The 16,951-nt window shown below is 44.4% G+C and overlaps 1 protein-coding gene across 1 annotated transcript; it reads right to left on the bottom strand.

Annotated features, from left to right (window-relative positions):
- Positions 1-2,189: 2,189 nt before the first annotated feature.
- Positions 2,190-13,192, bottom strand: rgma (repulsive guidance molecule BMP co-receptor a). Its single transcript, XM_083655042.1, has 4 exons — positions 12,880-13,192; positions 9,384-9,502; positions 6,669-7,186; positions 2,190-3,978 (listed from the first exon to the last, which is right to left on the bottom strand). Exons 1-4 carry the CDS (start codon positions 12,891-12,893, stop codon positions 3,262-3,264), a joined length of 1,368 nt encoding a protein of 455 aa, XP_083511168.1. The 5' UTR covers positions 12,894-13,192; the 3' UTR covers positions 2,190-3,261.
- Between the last annotated feature and the right edge of the window lie 3,759 nt (positions 13,193-16,951).

The following is a 16,951-nucleotide window of genomic DNA, read 5'->3' on the forward strand; positions in this document are numbered from 1 at the left end:
CTGCCAAATACTTCAGTGTAAGAATATATGACCATAAAACCTTGCCCAAGAAGTAATAGTATCTAAGAGGATGACTACTACGTTGCCAGATACTGTAGTTGAGAGCCAAAGTTCAAATGGAGACCTCCCTCAGCAGGGAACGTTCTTAGAAAACACAAGAAAAGCAATGGTGGAAACTGCAACACAGAGACGAATGCTGCTCTTACAGTGTATGTACGTCACTGTCGTTTTTGCGAGAGCTTTTTGGCCTTTCTGCTTTTACCACAAATTCACCCACAAAGATAACTTATATACATACGATTAAGAATCCCCAAATGCAATTCCGCTAAATAGACTGAGAGATGCAAATTCGGTTGTTTAGGAAATTGTTGGCACAAGGGCTTGTTCTTTGGCAATGACTTAAGCCATGAATTCACATCTACAGACATGTGTGAATAATTTATTCGCTAAACCACAGCCAGGTCACAAGAAAGACTGTTGCTGTGTAAAAAGAAAAGAAAAGAAAAAAGGCTGGTCTGACTAGAGGTGACATCTTAACCACTAGTATCTAACGGACTGGACAGTATCTAACTGACTGTACAGTATCTAACTGACTGTACAGTATCTAACTGACTGGACAGTATCTGACTGGACAGTATCCCCCACTTTCCTAGAGACAATTGAGAGTCTTAAAATGGAGCTATTATCATTCACAACATGGACGAGGCGATCCCTTTCTCGGCCCTGAAGTCATAACGTTGATTCATTGTAGGGCTGGGCGATAAAACGATAGCAATATATATCGGCGATAGAGACGTCATCAATACAATAAAGAAATAGTTTGATGGAACGTTCGATAGAGCGCTTCTCCTCTGCTCCGTGGCTCATACAGCCTATCATGTCCCTTGTTAATGGAGCGTGCTACAAGTGACACGGAAATAGCCAATCATTTAACAGACAAACCCCGAGCGTGCACCCGCCCCAGCTCATAAACAGCCAATCATATCCCTTAACAATGGGCAGTGCTAGTGGCGCGAACAACAGGTTTGGTCTCACCCGGCACCACACATGTGAAACAAGAACACAGAAGAAGCCAGCTCGCCAGTATGGCAGTGTATTGGATTTTTCAAGTCTGACCGGAAGCAGAAGACCGTTGTTTACTTGTTTGTAAACTTGACAAAGAATTCAATGTGAGTGAGTTTAAATTCATGTCAACGTTAACGTAAATTGACGTGTTCCATATTAATAACATTCGCGTTACGAGCCCGCAGTCTTGTGCGACCGGGACATTAACGTTAATGTTGCACACAAATGCGGACCTCTGCAACATACTTTGCGGAATGCGGGACAGCTCATTCACTGAATCACCTAACGTTAACGTTAAACGTTTTTTGTTTGAGAAGGCTGGCAAGGGGCAACACTCGGCTATGTCATCAAAATAAAACGTCACGTCTGTAAATTACTGCTTGCACTCAGTATGTGTGACAGTGTACAATTATTACCTGTGTGCCTGTGGTTCAAAATAAAGTGGTTGAATGCAAACTTTCTCTTCTTTTTAATAAAAACAACAGGTCATTAAAAATGATCAAGAATTATCGATATCGATATGAAATATTTTATATCGATATACTTTTTTGTTATATCGCCCAGGCCTAATTCATTGATTGCTGATTTTGATTTTGAGAGGGAATTGAACACTCTGCAAACGTCTCTGCATTCGGGTTGCCCTTTGCTAAAGTTTGCTCTTTGCTTTCCTGTTACAATGACATTCACATTAGTAAACAATCTGTTACCACTCCAAATACCAAAACACTGTCTGAGCAACATGTCCGCTCAAAACAATCTGTTACCACTCCAAAATACCAAAACACTGTCTGAGCAACATGTCCGCTCAAACAATGCAGCCAAAGGCTTTCCCAAACTGTAACCGACATACTGATGAAAGGAGAAAAGTACGTGCGTTTTTGCCAGTTCCCTTGGGATTTGCTACTTGGCAGATGTCCGTTTTAACTGACCCTGGACCACCATGTTGTTTCTATATTAGAATTTCGGGTGCAATATAAAGACATGGGAAATATTTCTCCCATCGGAGGTTTGTTTTCCCATTTCCGAGGAGAGTACTCCAACAGGAGTTTTCAAAGTCTGACACTGCGGGCCTCCCCTCAGCCCCCCCCCCCCCCCCCCTACTTGCTTAGTTACGCTCAGTTCCTAGATGCCTACGGGATCATGATTATGTTATTTGATCCCATAGACACTCAATAACTGAGCCAAGATAGCCTGATATGCTTGACTTCAGAATACATAAAAAGGTCCGTCACTCTGTCTGAAGGCATTTATTTGTTTGTGGCTCTGGGAGTCGCACACATTTAGAGGTCACCTTTTCATAACTAATGTAATAACCAATGCAATATTTTTTTTGCATTCCATTCACTGAGCCTCCCCTGAAACTGTTTGGAGCCCCGCTGGGGGAGGCCTGCCTCCCACTTTGAAAACCTCTGCTCTAACACACACTTAACCACAGATTCTGCACACAAATTTGTACAAAGACACGCACGCATGCACGCACACACACACGCACAACACACACAGACACACACGCACAACACACACATACACACACACACACGCGTGCGCACAACCTAACAATATGAGCCATTAATCTCCACAGCAGACAACTGGAGACGCTGCTCTGACATCCTCTTGGCTGAGTGCTTCCTCCAAAAGGCTCTGGCTTCTCCAGAGCTGGAAACTAATCAAACACGGAGCTGCTTGTGGCCATAGGTTAACAAAAGGCCCTGTCAGGTCGTCCAGCCAGGCCAGATGAGCCGCACGGCTTCACTGGCTTGGCACCGATGAGGGGATCAGGGGGAAGGAGGAGGATCAGCAAAGTCCTCTTTCTGCAAAAGATCATCTTGTCCGGCTTCCCAGAGGCATGCAGGCATGCAGCCCCACAGTGACAATGTGGGATTTAATCCCAGCTGGAGATCCTGAGCTCTCTCACCGCTGCTCTCTTCAAAGAGCAGTCCTATGAAGCAGCTAAACACAGGCGATGATAGGTGGCAGCAGCGCCCGAGAGCTCACCTTGTCACTAGACTGAAGTCCAGACATGACAAAACGACAAAAATGAGACTTAGGGTTTGGGACGGCCCCTCTGGCTAGCCACCAGTCACATAAGAGAACCAGAGCCGTCGACGGGAGCTGATGTACAACGCGCAACGAGGGCGATCTTTAACACTCAACTGACGACACACTGAACAAAATGAACACACTGCCGGAACACGACTATAGCTGAACCGCGCAACACTCGATCCACAACAGCACGGCGAGACAGTTGAGGAGCACGAGCGACAGCAGATCTTTCCCACTTGGTGCCGCCGCGCCACCCGGAAAAGCGTCCTTTTCAAAAATGTGGTATCGGTCACTGTTTGAGTGGAGCATCTTTACATCCTCAAAGGCGTAGTAGGCCGCCATGGTGAAGTTTATGTCCCCAGAGGTGAGAAGGTCAAACACGCAGGACTGGAAATATAGGTCCTCTACCGGGAGGCGCTCTTTGCAATGGGCCTTGGCGGACTGGGAGGTAAAGCCGTGCCCCTGCGTGGTGGTTGTGCCACTCCTGCTCCTGCCGAGGTCGCTGGCCTCCGCCGCGCGCGCCCTGAAGCTCCTGAAGTCGATGCGCTGGTTGGCCGGACAGCCGTGAAGGCAGAGGTACAGGTCCTGGTTGTCGCCCTCCTCCACAGAGTTCACCACTTCCTCCGGCATCCGCACGGCAAAGGTCAGGTAGCGGCCGACCTGCCGAACCACGATGGTCGTCCCGATGTACCTGGCCTGAATCTCCACGTGCTGCCCGGGGACCTTATCCACCACGCGCAGCGTGTTGGCGCCGTGCCGATCCCCGCCGTTCTTGGAGCCGTCCGCAAACGCGGCCGGCAGTTCGTCCGTCTCCGCGTGGTACATCTTCTGGTCGACACACTCCTGGAAGTTCTTGAAGATGATTGTCAGCTTCGGGAGGAGAGAAACAAAGAGAACGCTCATTATCGCTCGGCAAAAATGATCCCATCACTGTAAATATGTCTAATATTATTGTCAGTAGACGGCTTGCAGCTATGCTGTTTTTCAGGCCAAATACTGAAACCAAGTACAGCCTAAATGTAAACATCGGATTAAAATTATTACTGTTACCCACAAGATAAAACTTGCATTTGAAACAAAAAAGAAATTAATTTTATGAATCGCTATCAACCAAGTAGATGTTGATATCTGTGGAAGTTTGGCTGCTTTAATGAGTAAGGGAAGTCTTTGTGCTTGTGCATTTAGAACAAGTTTGTGCATATATGTGCCCTCTACCCCAGCAGCCCACTGGGGTGTCAGGTTTCTGCTCTGGCTCAACATGGGGGAGGCCAAGGTAAACGCCCTCCAAAAACACCCGTCTCAGCCATGTTCAATCAGGCCTCAGTTTGCAGACACAAAGACCATCCATTCATAGTGCTGAAAAACCTGCCTGTGAACCCCAGAACTATGCTCCAGGGAGTGGCACCGGGCCAGAACAGAACTATGCTCCAGGGAGTGGCACCGGGCCAGAACAGAGGGATATACTCTGCGGCTAATTAAGTGGGACCGGTCAGTATTCTGCGAGCTTGCTTTCCTCGGGACACCAATAAGTCATTGTCAGAGCACTGAGAGAGAGCAGTGACACCGGGACAGACTAGAGACAGTCTTCACGTCTGGACACTGGGGACAAACGGAGCAGTATTTTACAGCTAATTCATCTGTCGCACCAAATCTCCTATACTCATCTCCGTTTCTTCCTGGTTTATTTCTTAAGCTTTTAATGAAAACAAACGAACCAAATTGTTTTATTATCCCATCATCTGAATCAAATTAGCATTAGCATTCGTTTTTTATTCGCTGTAGCGAGAGCAACGCACCAAAGAGCTGTGGGAATGCAGAAGGGTCTTGTTTGCACAGGTGGCATTGGCCGCTGCCCGTGTTTTCCCTTTGTCCAGAATCAAGATCTTAAAAAGCTGTCTCATTTCCTTCCAAGAACAGCAATATAAAAATATCATTACTTTAACTACACCGAAATCCACAAATGCTAAAATAGAGCATCATTAAGGAACGCTGATTATAGAAAATTACGCTTTCTATAAATGTGATTAAGCACAAAAGTGCTCTTATAGCTCAGTTAAAATAGTGCACTGAGGTGCATAATCATCATGGCTGCCAAAACTGTACCAAATGTGGACAAACTCTTAAGTGAATTTGTCCACCACAAATAGTCCTACTTCTTTGTTTTTGACCTTAAGCTCTACACAGAAAGCCATTTCAGGGACAGCCATCCAAGCTCTCCAATGCACCATAAAGCAAAACAATGATAATTTATGAGGTATGCGTGTGGAGAAAATATCTCCAGGTCTGTGCATGGCAGAGAACACTTAGCTGAAACAATATTTGTAACCTTACTGTATATAGTATGGGGCTGCACACAAAGTAGCTCCCACATCAGTCTTGGCTGTCCAGAGTGGAAAGTGAAAAAGGTGTGAGGGCTGGGGCCCACTGCTTGTTAATATACTGACATATCATTTATAAAGCTTATCAGGACCTTGGGAATTGTTCTAGGTTTGACCTCTGACCTCTTCATCTGTTATGGAACCAATCCAAACATTACACAGTGAAGCAGCCCCACGACAGCGCTAACAACTCTGACCGCATGAAAGATGATAAGACTCTCGCATACCCAAGAATAACTTCAGGATATTTTAATCCTGCGCCTTTTAATACATTTATGGACCCAAGACTAAAAATGTGCAAACAACTCACTTTCCTTTTTGGATAGAATTACAGTTATGACGGGACATGTAACGTCTATACAACAGAGTTGGGGCCATTTATGAATGAACTGAATTGATAATGGATGGTAAATAAATTCCAATTCAATTCCTGGAGTTGGAATTTGAATTAAACCAGCTCGATGGAAAAAGAATTTGGAATTGAATCGGAATGGCATGAAACAGAAGTCAAGTCCATGAAATTCCACTTCTAAGAGAGGTTGTCTAGACCAGTGGTTCTCAAACTTTTTCACGTCAAGGACCCTTAAACTGACACAAATTAGACCACGGACCCCCATCTGATAAGATTTTTTTGCATTTAGATGTTTTATTATAGAAGCTGTATGAAACCCAAGACCAAAATCATCATACATTGTGTCATTGCGTTACTTATGGATGGAATTCTAGAGAAAATAAATTATTCCCCTTTTTGCTGGGGACCCCCTGGAACCACCTCAAGGACCCCTGGGGGTCTCCAGAGCCCAGTTTAAGAACCACTGTTCTACTCTAGACAGTCACAAATCCAAATCAAATACATTCATTCATAATGTATCTTACGATTACAATACTACCTGAAAGGTACCTTTAACATTTTATCAAATTCAGTATTGAATATATATAACGCTTTGTGTAATGTCAGATATGTGGTAGGAAAGAACATGGAATTTATAATTTCATTGAATCAAATTAAAATTCCTGAAATTCCCATTCGATTCCAATTGTGTTTCATGTACGGTAGGTTTTTCCCAAAATCCACTTCCTCAGTTGAATTGGAATTGATGCGTCAAATGACAAATCTGCCCCGACCCTGCTGTATAACACACGACGGCATGCACATAGTAGGCAGAAGGTAAAGATCCCCACCTTGGTGGTGGCGGTAGCCTGAGAGCCCGGTACGACGGGAGTGTTGGTCACCTGGACCGAAAGGTACTTGTTGTGGATGAGCGGCCAGGCTCCTTCCACCTTGCAGGTCTGGAAGTCATCGGTGAAGGTTCGGAGGTGCGGGTCTCCGAAGAAGCCGCAGTGGGTGTAGTTGGGCGGGGCGCTGTGGCGCGGGAGACTGCGCTCGTAGTGGCACATCTCCGGCCCGTCGGAGCGCTCCTGGCTGTCGGGCAGGAGCTGCGGCGGAGGAGGCAGAGCTGGGGTGCGGGCGCGCGGCTGCGAGGTGGGGCCCTCCTTGGAGCAGTTGTGCTGGCTCATCAGATCCTCTATGCCATGCTGGGCCGAGTGGTACGCCAGGTCACCCCTGCAGGTGCGGGCGGTCCGGCGCACACAGCTGTTATACGCCCGCAGCGCTGTGCAGAACTCCTCCTCCGGTCCAGAGGTCGAGGTGGAGGCCCAGAATTCAGAGTTACACTTGAGGATCTTGCACTGCAGACTCACTGTCAGGGAGAGAGAGAAAGACACCGTTAGGACACAAGAAGCAAACCAAACCCGGAGACTACAATACCCGTTACTAATTAAAGATGATACACAATAACCCCCATTATTTTACATGCTAGTAGCTAGCAGCAGTAATGAGCGTCTGTTCCTGTTATATTACCACTGTTGTTTCTTTTGCAGGTTATAGTGTCATGGGCTTATTTGCAAACAGTATACTGATAAAACACCAATTCTAAGCATTTGCCAAATATTGTGTTTTTGTCATATTTGTCTACATAAAAACACTATCATGGTAAAAAACCTTAGCAGTGATCCACCACTGCTTAAAAAAGACAATAATGTATGTATGCTGCTGCCATGTGCTGTGCTGGAAAAGGACAAAAATCAAAAATCGGTATTGTTTATGTCCAGGATCTCACGTCTCCAGGATCAGAGGGGAAAGCAAGAGATCAGGTCTCGTCCTTCCTCTGGTCAACCTGGATATAAGGTAAACTCTTCTGCTTATTGTAGAGCTCTGCCATTTCCAATTAAGACAGTGCTTGTGGAAGAGGAGGCAAAAATGCAATTTGGGGCGACCTCATCAGTCCTCTACTGTATTACCTTAGTAATAATACTATCAGACTGACTCTTCAAACAATGCATCACTGTACATTGCCATATCCTGTTTTAAAGCCATGTACCGGTCCAACTCTTCTTCAAACATTTCTCTGCGTCCTGTTGCGACACCGTGTTTGACTAGGATTACCTGGGACTAATAAAGCATTCATCTGAAAGGGCTGGGAGAAGTTTCACCAAGGCATGTTATATCAACACTTTGAAGTCACACTTTGAACAATATCCTCCTGATAGCTTCACCGCAGCTCTTTCCAGTTTCCAACCCCCCACCACACCTCTCCGTTTACCAGCCATCTGATAGACGGCAATAAACTCATCTAATCTCTCAGCTATCGGCGCATTATCACTTTGTTGTTTGACGGTGAGTGACTTGAGAGGGAAACCGATAAGGGTTTGCCAAACGCCACCAATCGAGCTGGTACTCTCTCAATTGGAAAACGTAGGTTACTATAATAATCATAATGGTCATTTTAGGATACTACAGTATACACATATCAGTTCCTATATTATTATAGCTATATAGAAAATAAACAACAATCTCAACTCACCACCACCAGGCGATTTTTTTTTTAAAGGTCCTTACAATGTCTTAAATCGTTTATATCAATCAGGGAAGAAAGACAGACTGTCAACAATGTGAAAGTTGGCAGGGTTTTTCAACTTTCCGAGAGCATTTCAGGATCGGGCACATCAATTGGAATGCAAACCACAGTCCTTTACAAATATAAGCATGCTTGTCTTTCAAAATTGCACCAATGAAAACACCTCGAAATGCAATTTGCCCGCTTGTCTGGAAAACAAATTAAGTGGTGGGGTGGGGGGGGGGGAGATAGACATTTCAACGAGCTGATGTGAATGTTCAGGCATCCCCCATCTCCCCCCATCCTCCAAACAAAACAAGGTTTGAGGAGCCCTCGTAAAAAACACCTCCATTTCATTTGTCATTCTCACTGAAGGACTTTTCTCCATAATGTTTGGCTCATCTACTGACTAAACCTACACTAAAATACTCAGTTACATACAAGCCCTTTTTAAACCTTCAAACCTTTTTTTTTTTTACATCTTTTCCGAACCAACAACCTTCAACAGGTCTGGAAACACACTATCTCTCATCTGTCGATTTTTATCTTATCGGTTTCCCCCCCAAACTGACTCGTAAGTAAAAAAAAAAAAAAATTGAGAGATATATTAGCTTTTCCACCACTCTGGGTAGCGTTACTTCTGCAGTCACACCACATTATTTAGCCTGTACTCCCAATGCTGTTTAGTCCAGTATCATTACATTTTCTAGTACTAGTAACGTTACTAGCCTACAGTGACGTGATTAAACCAAACCTGGCAACTTTACGACAATGTAGGCTACTTTTCCACGGCGAAGGTGGTGAAGGTAGGTAGCTACTCTAGCATAAGTTCTAGGTAGGTGTTGCCATGCATGTTTGAGCTAAAGGTTTGACAAACTCTTAACAAAAAAGGTTTCACGATTTAATCAACTTTACCCTGCTGTCAAAAGTATCCAGTTCGTGCTTTTGCCCGTCACACGGTGGTGAGTAGTAAACATGGCAGTATAAACGTGCATCTTACCAGAGGGGAAGAGTGAGAGAAACACCACCGCGATCACTTTGCACACTTCAAGCGCCGAGGGTCTTGCTCTTTTCCCCATAACCATCCATCCAGCTCGGGGTCGCACTTCGCTCCTCTCCCTGAGTCAAACCGGATTAAGGAAGGACAGAGGAGAAGAGTTAGGGGCTGCCTAGCTGTTAATAATGGCAAACACGACAGAGTCCAGTGAGGGGGGGTCTGGGTCCCGGTGTCGTCTCATCATCCCTACTTGGTATGAAGTTGTTTCGCCCGCTTCGGTAAAAGAGACTAAACTCGCTCAATAGGAACCGAGCTACAATGCTGCTGAGCAGCAAACAGCAAAAGCAAGGCAATCGATCTTCCTTCTAAGGGAGTGTCAAGAAGGTGCAGCCCCATAGGCCTGCTAAACAGACCCGACCAATCAGGGGCGGCTGTTCGGCCCTTAAACCCCCCTTCTCGGCTTCAAATTACATCTCAATGTGCAGACTTGTTCGACGGCGGAGTCTTTTCGACCCGCAAAGTGGTTTGTCCACAACGCCGAGGCACAAACTGTTTGATTTGCTGCTAAGATCACACAACTTGAAGCTCTAGAGAGGACAACACGGTGCAGTGCGCGCACACACACACACACACACACACACACACACACACACACACACACACACACACACACACACACACACACACACACACACACACACACACACACACACACACACACACACACACACACACACACACACACTGAGGAATATCAGCTACACACTGCTGCTAATAATAAAGTAAGATTCTCTATTGTTGAAGAAATCAACCAGTAGAAACAAAAACGCATTTTCATTCTCAGAAATGTGTTCATTTATGCTTTCCTCCCCTAAAAACCTTATTTTCATATAACTACTTATTACTTACTATGATGCAGGCCTATATTACAAAATGTAGCTATGCCATAAGGATTAACGTCAGCCTAAATTGGTGGGGAAACTCAAATTACAGTAAAATGCAGGTTTACTCTCTATTTGCCGGGGGTCCCCAGCAAAAAGGGCAAATAATTTATTTTCATTAATTCCATCTATAAGTAGCCTTATGGATTTCATACACTTTCTCTAACAAAACATCTAAAAGCAAACATCTTCTCAGATGGGGGACCCAGCTGGGACAAAATCGTATCAAATGGGGGGGTCTGTGTGGTCTAATTTGTGTCAGTTTGATGTGGGAAAGTTTGAGAAGCACTGCTCTATGTATAACCTATCAAAGTGAGCAGCATACACTGTCAGAAGGACATATTATGATCCTCTCTTCTAAAAGATATAAGCCCAGGTAGTTTCATTCCTTTTCTCTTTGAATTGTACAAATGAAACATCGCTGATGTATCTTTTATTGTCATTTCAATCAAAATATCACCAGACCGATGGCTGCACATATACACTCTGATTGAGCCTGACTGTATTTTTCCAGAGTGCGCTGAATGTCTTTGTGATTGCTGTCCCTCTTATAGATGATAGATATGTTCAAGTATAATGAGGTCTGAGCCTACACACGTTTTCAACAGGGGTGGCCCCATAGAGACCGGTTTAATACAGCCGTTCACATCTGAAATGAATGACTTTAACTGAAAGGGTTGATCGCTCTGTAATATAATTTGATGAATTGTGGGGTTATTTGGGGGTATTAGCAACTAGAATACAGACAGAGAAGGAGACCCAGAAAGAAATGTGTCCTAAAGGGTTCTAAAGCCAAACACAGATACAGTATCCTCAATGTCTCATTGCATGTTGATTGATTCACACATTTCAATGGATTGTTGGTTAGAAAAAGCTCAGGATCAGTGTCGGCCATCTTTACTTTAACATCAAATTGGAAAATAAATGGTGCAGAAATACACTGGACATCTTCATCATCACTGTTACCTGTTGCACTGATGACTTTACACAGAAAAGTAGGCTACATAGTGTTTGCATATTGTTTACTCAAGATGCAAATATGCCACATCTTCTTTTTTATCATTTCACAATATGAACTTGCCCAGTTCTGAATTAGAAACAGCTGGTTATTCTGATCAGAAAGCCTATATTAGCCTATCACTTGGACTAATCTGAATCCTCACCTTTATAGCCAACCAACATTAATTAGTGACCTTTCCTGACCAATAGCCTATATTCCAATCAATTATTTGCTATTAGCCATGTCAGTTTTGGATGACAGCATGAGTGATTGATTGATCAAAAGATTGGGTGATTGTTTTTTGTGACTGGTTTTTGTCGTTATTGTTTTACAGATACCAGTTCTTTAAATCAGCTTTAACGGACAAGGCAAACATGTATGTTCAGGAAATTAAAGAAAGAAAAACAATGGTCTTCAACATTGGAAGAGAAACATTGTCAGACGTATACTCCACCAGACTATAGCAGGTAAGCATCACGACACCAAACATCTCCACAAACCCGATGGGAATATTGTAAGATTTTGTAAATCACATTTTATGCTGTGCTGTTTCAAATCAATGACATCACCTGTCAAGCCTGATGTTTAAAGTAGGACTAATAGGCTACATTATATTATAATAAGCACAGTATCTATAGACATTAGAATACATTTAGATGTCATGTAAAATAGTGGCCAGATTATTAGGCTTACTTTTCCTTTATGAAGTGTTACCATTGTATGCAGTAGGCTACATGGTCGTGTGAGTCTTAATTGACAATCTGGGGGGATTCATCCGCTTTTCCAACAGATGGCGCTTGTTATGAGCTCTAAATATGAACCCTCAAATCATGACACAAGCGCACATGGCATAGTGGCACTCAGGACCTAGTCAAACCTGTCATTAAATTTGCGCGTCGCGGACTGGTCTGCTATCCTAATTGCGGCTGTTATGCAATTAGGATGTAGCCTAAAAGGTGCAAATCAACAGGCGAATGGATCCAGGCGCATTTTGCCCTGTCACTGACTGCACTGACAGCATCATCATTTAACACGGTTTCAAATCAAAGTAGCCTCAACAATTAGTGAGGCGGTTCTGGTCTGTCTCCACTATAGCTCTAATGAATGATGATGACATATGAGAAATAAAAACATGTCGAGCTCGATGACAATCTGAGCCTATAATATAGGGTGTCATTCATATAGCATAGGTATTTTTGAATGCATCTCATGTCATATCATTGGACTGCAAGACATCTGGTAATTTATGTAGCCTATTCAACTGGAATAATCAGCTTCACAGATTCAGTTTTCTACCATGTTTATGCAACAAAATAGTCTATTTAAGATTCTTTATTTGGCAGAATACGAGCTGTAGTCGCCTATAGAAAGACCCCCGGCCCCATACTGATGGGAGAGGAGACATATGGGGCGCAGACAGTTTGAAAGCCCACGAAGCAACGCGAAAACTGACAGTCAAGTGCGAGAGAGAGAGAGAGAGAGAAGAAGAAGAACTAAATCGTAACTAAACTAATGTTAGTTGTTGTTCAAACAAAACCAAAGAGTCGAGCAAACTAACCTTTGCGGCTGCATGGGCTCTTCAGAGGCGTGTGGAGTCCTGCCGCAGGATCGACCAGAGGACAGCCAGCCAGCGAGCAGCAGCGAGAGGAGGACTCCTCAAATCTCCCCAAAACACAGCAGCACGCCAAAACAAAACGCACTCATTGTTTTCCTGAGTGCAAAACGTGTCGATCTACACATGGTGTCCCCGCCGAGAGGGTCTCAGAGTAGCCTGGTTATAGTCTGCACTGAACTGAAAGTGATTTCTTTTTTTAGTTCATATCCATTTACAGCCTGTCTGTCTACCCGCTCTCTAGCCTACCCGGTGTGTGGAGTCAGATGTTTCCAGCCATTGCTCAACTCATTTGATTATTATTCAGTCGATCAGCAAAGAGGAAAAGATAGATTAAGCCCAGTAATTGCTCTCATCCAGGCGTATATACCGGGTCTCCAAATTGCTGGTTGTTGTGGTCGACGTCGGGAGAAAAAGCCCGCAGGGCAAAGCGGCTGCTGCTGCTGCTGCGTACGGCCCGGTCCCTTGTCTGGATGTTGTGAAATGGCTAGTTAGAAAGTGTGAGAGAGACAATGATCGGCTCTGCATGACGCCTCCGGGACCCCAAATCTTTCCTGGAACCCCATTTTCAACCCCTTTTTGAAACTGCTCAAAGGGTTGGGGGGGGGGGGGGGGTTATCACTGCCTAAACTGCACTGCAAAACATTTACCATTTCAACAAGTTATTATTTAATTATTTAATGCACTTAACTCTTGCAATCATATTTTTCTTAACACCAGTGATAATAAATCTGTTTTTTTGTGTTCTTGATTGTCATTTTCTAATTTGGCCTTAATTCTGCATTGCTTAGCTATATCTATCAACAATTGTTTCTAGAGGATTTCAGTCAAATCAAACAGCATTTGAGACTGATTTGATGACTTCTTATTGGACTTGACATGCTTCCTAGTCCTATAAAAGATTCAACTCAATATTCCTTCATGTTCACACTGCTGTACAGTTTTGTGATGCCGATTGCCAGCAAAGCCGGCTTGTGGTAGACCCATTACGCACTTGAAATAACCTTTCTCCATCATCTCAGCAAATCAGCGGTTGTGGGGGAAAAAAGACAAATCCATAATAATTACGATTTAATGGAGGATCAGGTGGGCAAACATTTTGCAGAGGGAGGAGGGGGAATACTCAAAGGCAGAGAGGGCTGCATAGAGGCTGCACCTGTGTTTTAGGATCAGGCTGCAGGAAAACACCACCCCCTCCAGCTTAAACGACATGGACTGCCTCCAGTCCTTACACCACCCCCTCCAGCTTAAACTACATGGACTGCCTCCAGTCCTTACACGACCACCCCCTCCATCTTAAACTACATGGACAGCCTCCACTCCTTACACCACCCCCTCCATCTTAAACTACATGGACTGCCTCCACTCCTTACACCACCCCCTCCAGCTTAAACTACATGGACTGCCTCCACTCCTTACACCACCCCCTCCAGCTTAAACTACATGGACTGCCTCTACTCCTTACACCACCCCCTCCATCTTAAACGACATGGACTGCCTCCACTCCTTACACCACCCCCTCCATCTTAAACTACATGGACTGCCTCCACTCCTTACACCACCCCCTCCATCTTAAACTACATGGACTGCCTCCACTCCTTACACCACCCCCCTCCAGCTTAAACTACATGGACTGCCTCCACTCCTTACACCACCCCCCTCCAGCTTAAACTACATGGACTGCCTCCACTCCTTACACCACCCCTCCATCTTAAACTACATGGACTGCCTCCACTCCTTACACCACCCCCCTCCATCTTAAACTACATGGACTGCCTCCACTCTTTACACCACCCCCTCCAGCTTAAACTACATGGACTGCCTCCACTCCTTATACCCCCCCCCCTCCATCTTAAACTACATGGACTGCCTCTACTCCTTACACCACCCCCTCCAGCTTAAACTACATGGACTGCCTCTACTCCTTATACCACCCCCTCCAGCTTAAACTACATGGACTGCCTCCACTCCTTACACCCCCCCCCCCTCCATCTTAAACTACATGGACTGCCTCCACTCCTTACACCACTCCCCTCCAGCTTAAACTACATGGACTGCCTCCACTCCTTACACCACCCCCCTCCAGCTTAAACTACATGGACTGCCTCCACTCCTTACACCACCCCCTCCATCTTAAACGACATGGACTGCCTCCACTCCTTACACCAAAATTGGCTCTCACTGCTCCAGTCTCCCTCTGATCAGGAAAATCCATCACACAGGAGAATGCAGAGACAAATCTCACTGAGGCAGCGTAGGACGGCCGATTAAATAGCTGCATTTCCTTACTGCTGTGCGTCTAATTCAGCATGCAGGGAAAAGACTGTAATGAGCCTGTGTGTGTTCACCTGCTATTAAAAGCTGGTGCATTGATGGGTTTAGACGTTTAGACCCGTGGCTCTCAAACCTTTTTGCATTCAGTACCTCCTTTCCTTGATTTCTGAATCCAAGCACCCCCTTTACCCGACTACAACATTTTGCTTAGAAAACTGCCAGAGAAAACTATATAGCATGATGCAATGACTGAATGATAACCCACCTTTTGAAGAATATAACATTACAAAATAAGAAATGTAGTGAAAGAGTTGGAATTTAGCGCCTCCTGAGGAGATTTATTTTAATTAACGTTTTATTAATTTTCATGATTTATTCTTACATGGAGAAACCCAGTCGCCAGAATAAAACATTGGCATTTGATGTATTTGCAAACCAGGGCTACTGTACGTACAACCTCCATGTCAGGGCTACTGTAGTGTATGTACAACCTCCATGTACATTTGAGACAAAACATCAGTATTTCACGTTTCTAAAACATCTGCATTTTACCTTTCTGCAAACCACGTAATGTAAACTTGAAACAAAACAGCGCATCATTTGAAAACCTCCGCGCCTTTGGTTAAACGCAAATAAAACAACTTTGGTTACGTTTAGGCAAGTAAAACAACTTGGTTAAGGTTAGGATTATGGTTTGGGTCAGGCTTAAGTAAGAAAAACATTAAATGTGACTTACTGTTGAAACGTAGACTTAACACATGGCTTGCCAGTGTGAAAGACAAGTGATTACACCCTCCATCACCACAACCCCCTTACTGACCACTGTGCTATCTCAATAGCAGACTCTGTAACGTCAAAACGTCTATATATACCGGCTATAAGCTATAATGATACGCATAAATGAAATGAAATGAAAGAAAAGTTCACATTTTACATATACTGTATGTGGCAGAAATATGGCAACGTTTTAGTCTGGCGACCAGGCTGCACGGAGACATGTCAGAATGGAGAAGCTGTTATGTTGTCTCATTTCACCATGCTTTTGTCTATCAAGCAATAACCTGACCCCTGTAATACACTCGTTTACTGTCTCAGCCCGGACCTGCCCTCCACAGATGGCCATTGAGAAGCAGCATATTTTACATTGATGTAACAGGAACACATGAAAGGCCGACACCCCAGTGTGAGAAGAATAGTTTGAGAGGTGCCGGATGCTGGCCCCATCTCAAACACAGCTGGTGATCATGTTGCCTAGCTGAAGTAATATGGTAAGTTACCACAGCATTTAGCCGGCTCCACTTTACATATCGGTGGACTGCTAACACGCTTTGATTTTCCATGATGGGGCAGAGATTGCAGTTCCGTTTATATTTCATTTCACAGAACAAATCGGCAATAATAGGCCTGTGTAACTATTATTGCCCCAACTGAAAAGAGCAATCAGTAATAATAATGCTCGCCCTTGGGCTGCTGTGACTTCTTCTAAATTACCTTCACCACTGAATTCTGACACCAGGCATTTCATTAAGTATGAGTCGGTCCATTATATCAAATCTGTTAAGCACAGGCTGCCGTGCAGCCTCGGCAAATGAAGCAGAAATTGGAGATGGAAATGGGATGCTGAGAAGAAATCTGGCAGAGAGCAGAATATTCCTATGATAGCCGTGTAGAATAGATCACAAGCCCTTGATATTGGCAGGAACATTCGTTTTTCAATTGCTTGATACAGAAGAACCTACTGATT

Source organism: Poromitra crassiceps, assembly GCF_964638095.1.
Source record: "Poromitra crassiceps genome assembly, chromosome: 18".
Classification (NCBI taxonomy): domain Eukaryota; kingdom Metazoa; phylum Chordata; class Actinopteri; order Beryciformes; family Melamphaidae; genus Poromitra; species Poromitra crassiceps.

Bases quoted from the DNA above. Each gene is read 5' to 3' on its own strand.
- rgma (XM_083655042.1), bottom strand. The intron at 7,187-9,383 runs GTAAGATGCACG...TCTCCCTGACAG, and splicing joins TCTCTCACTCTTCCCCTCTG to TGAGTCTGCAGTGCAAGATC. The intron at 3,979-6,668 runs GTGGGGATCTTT...CTCCTCCCGAAG, and splicing joins AGGCTACCGCCACCACCAAG to CTGACAATCATCTTCAAGAA.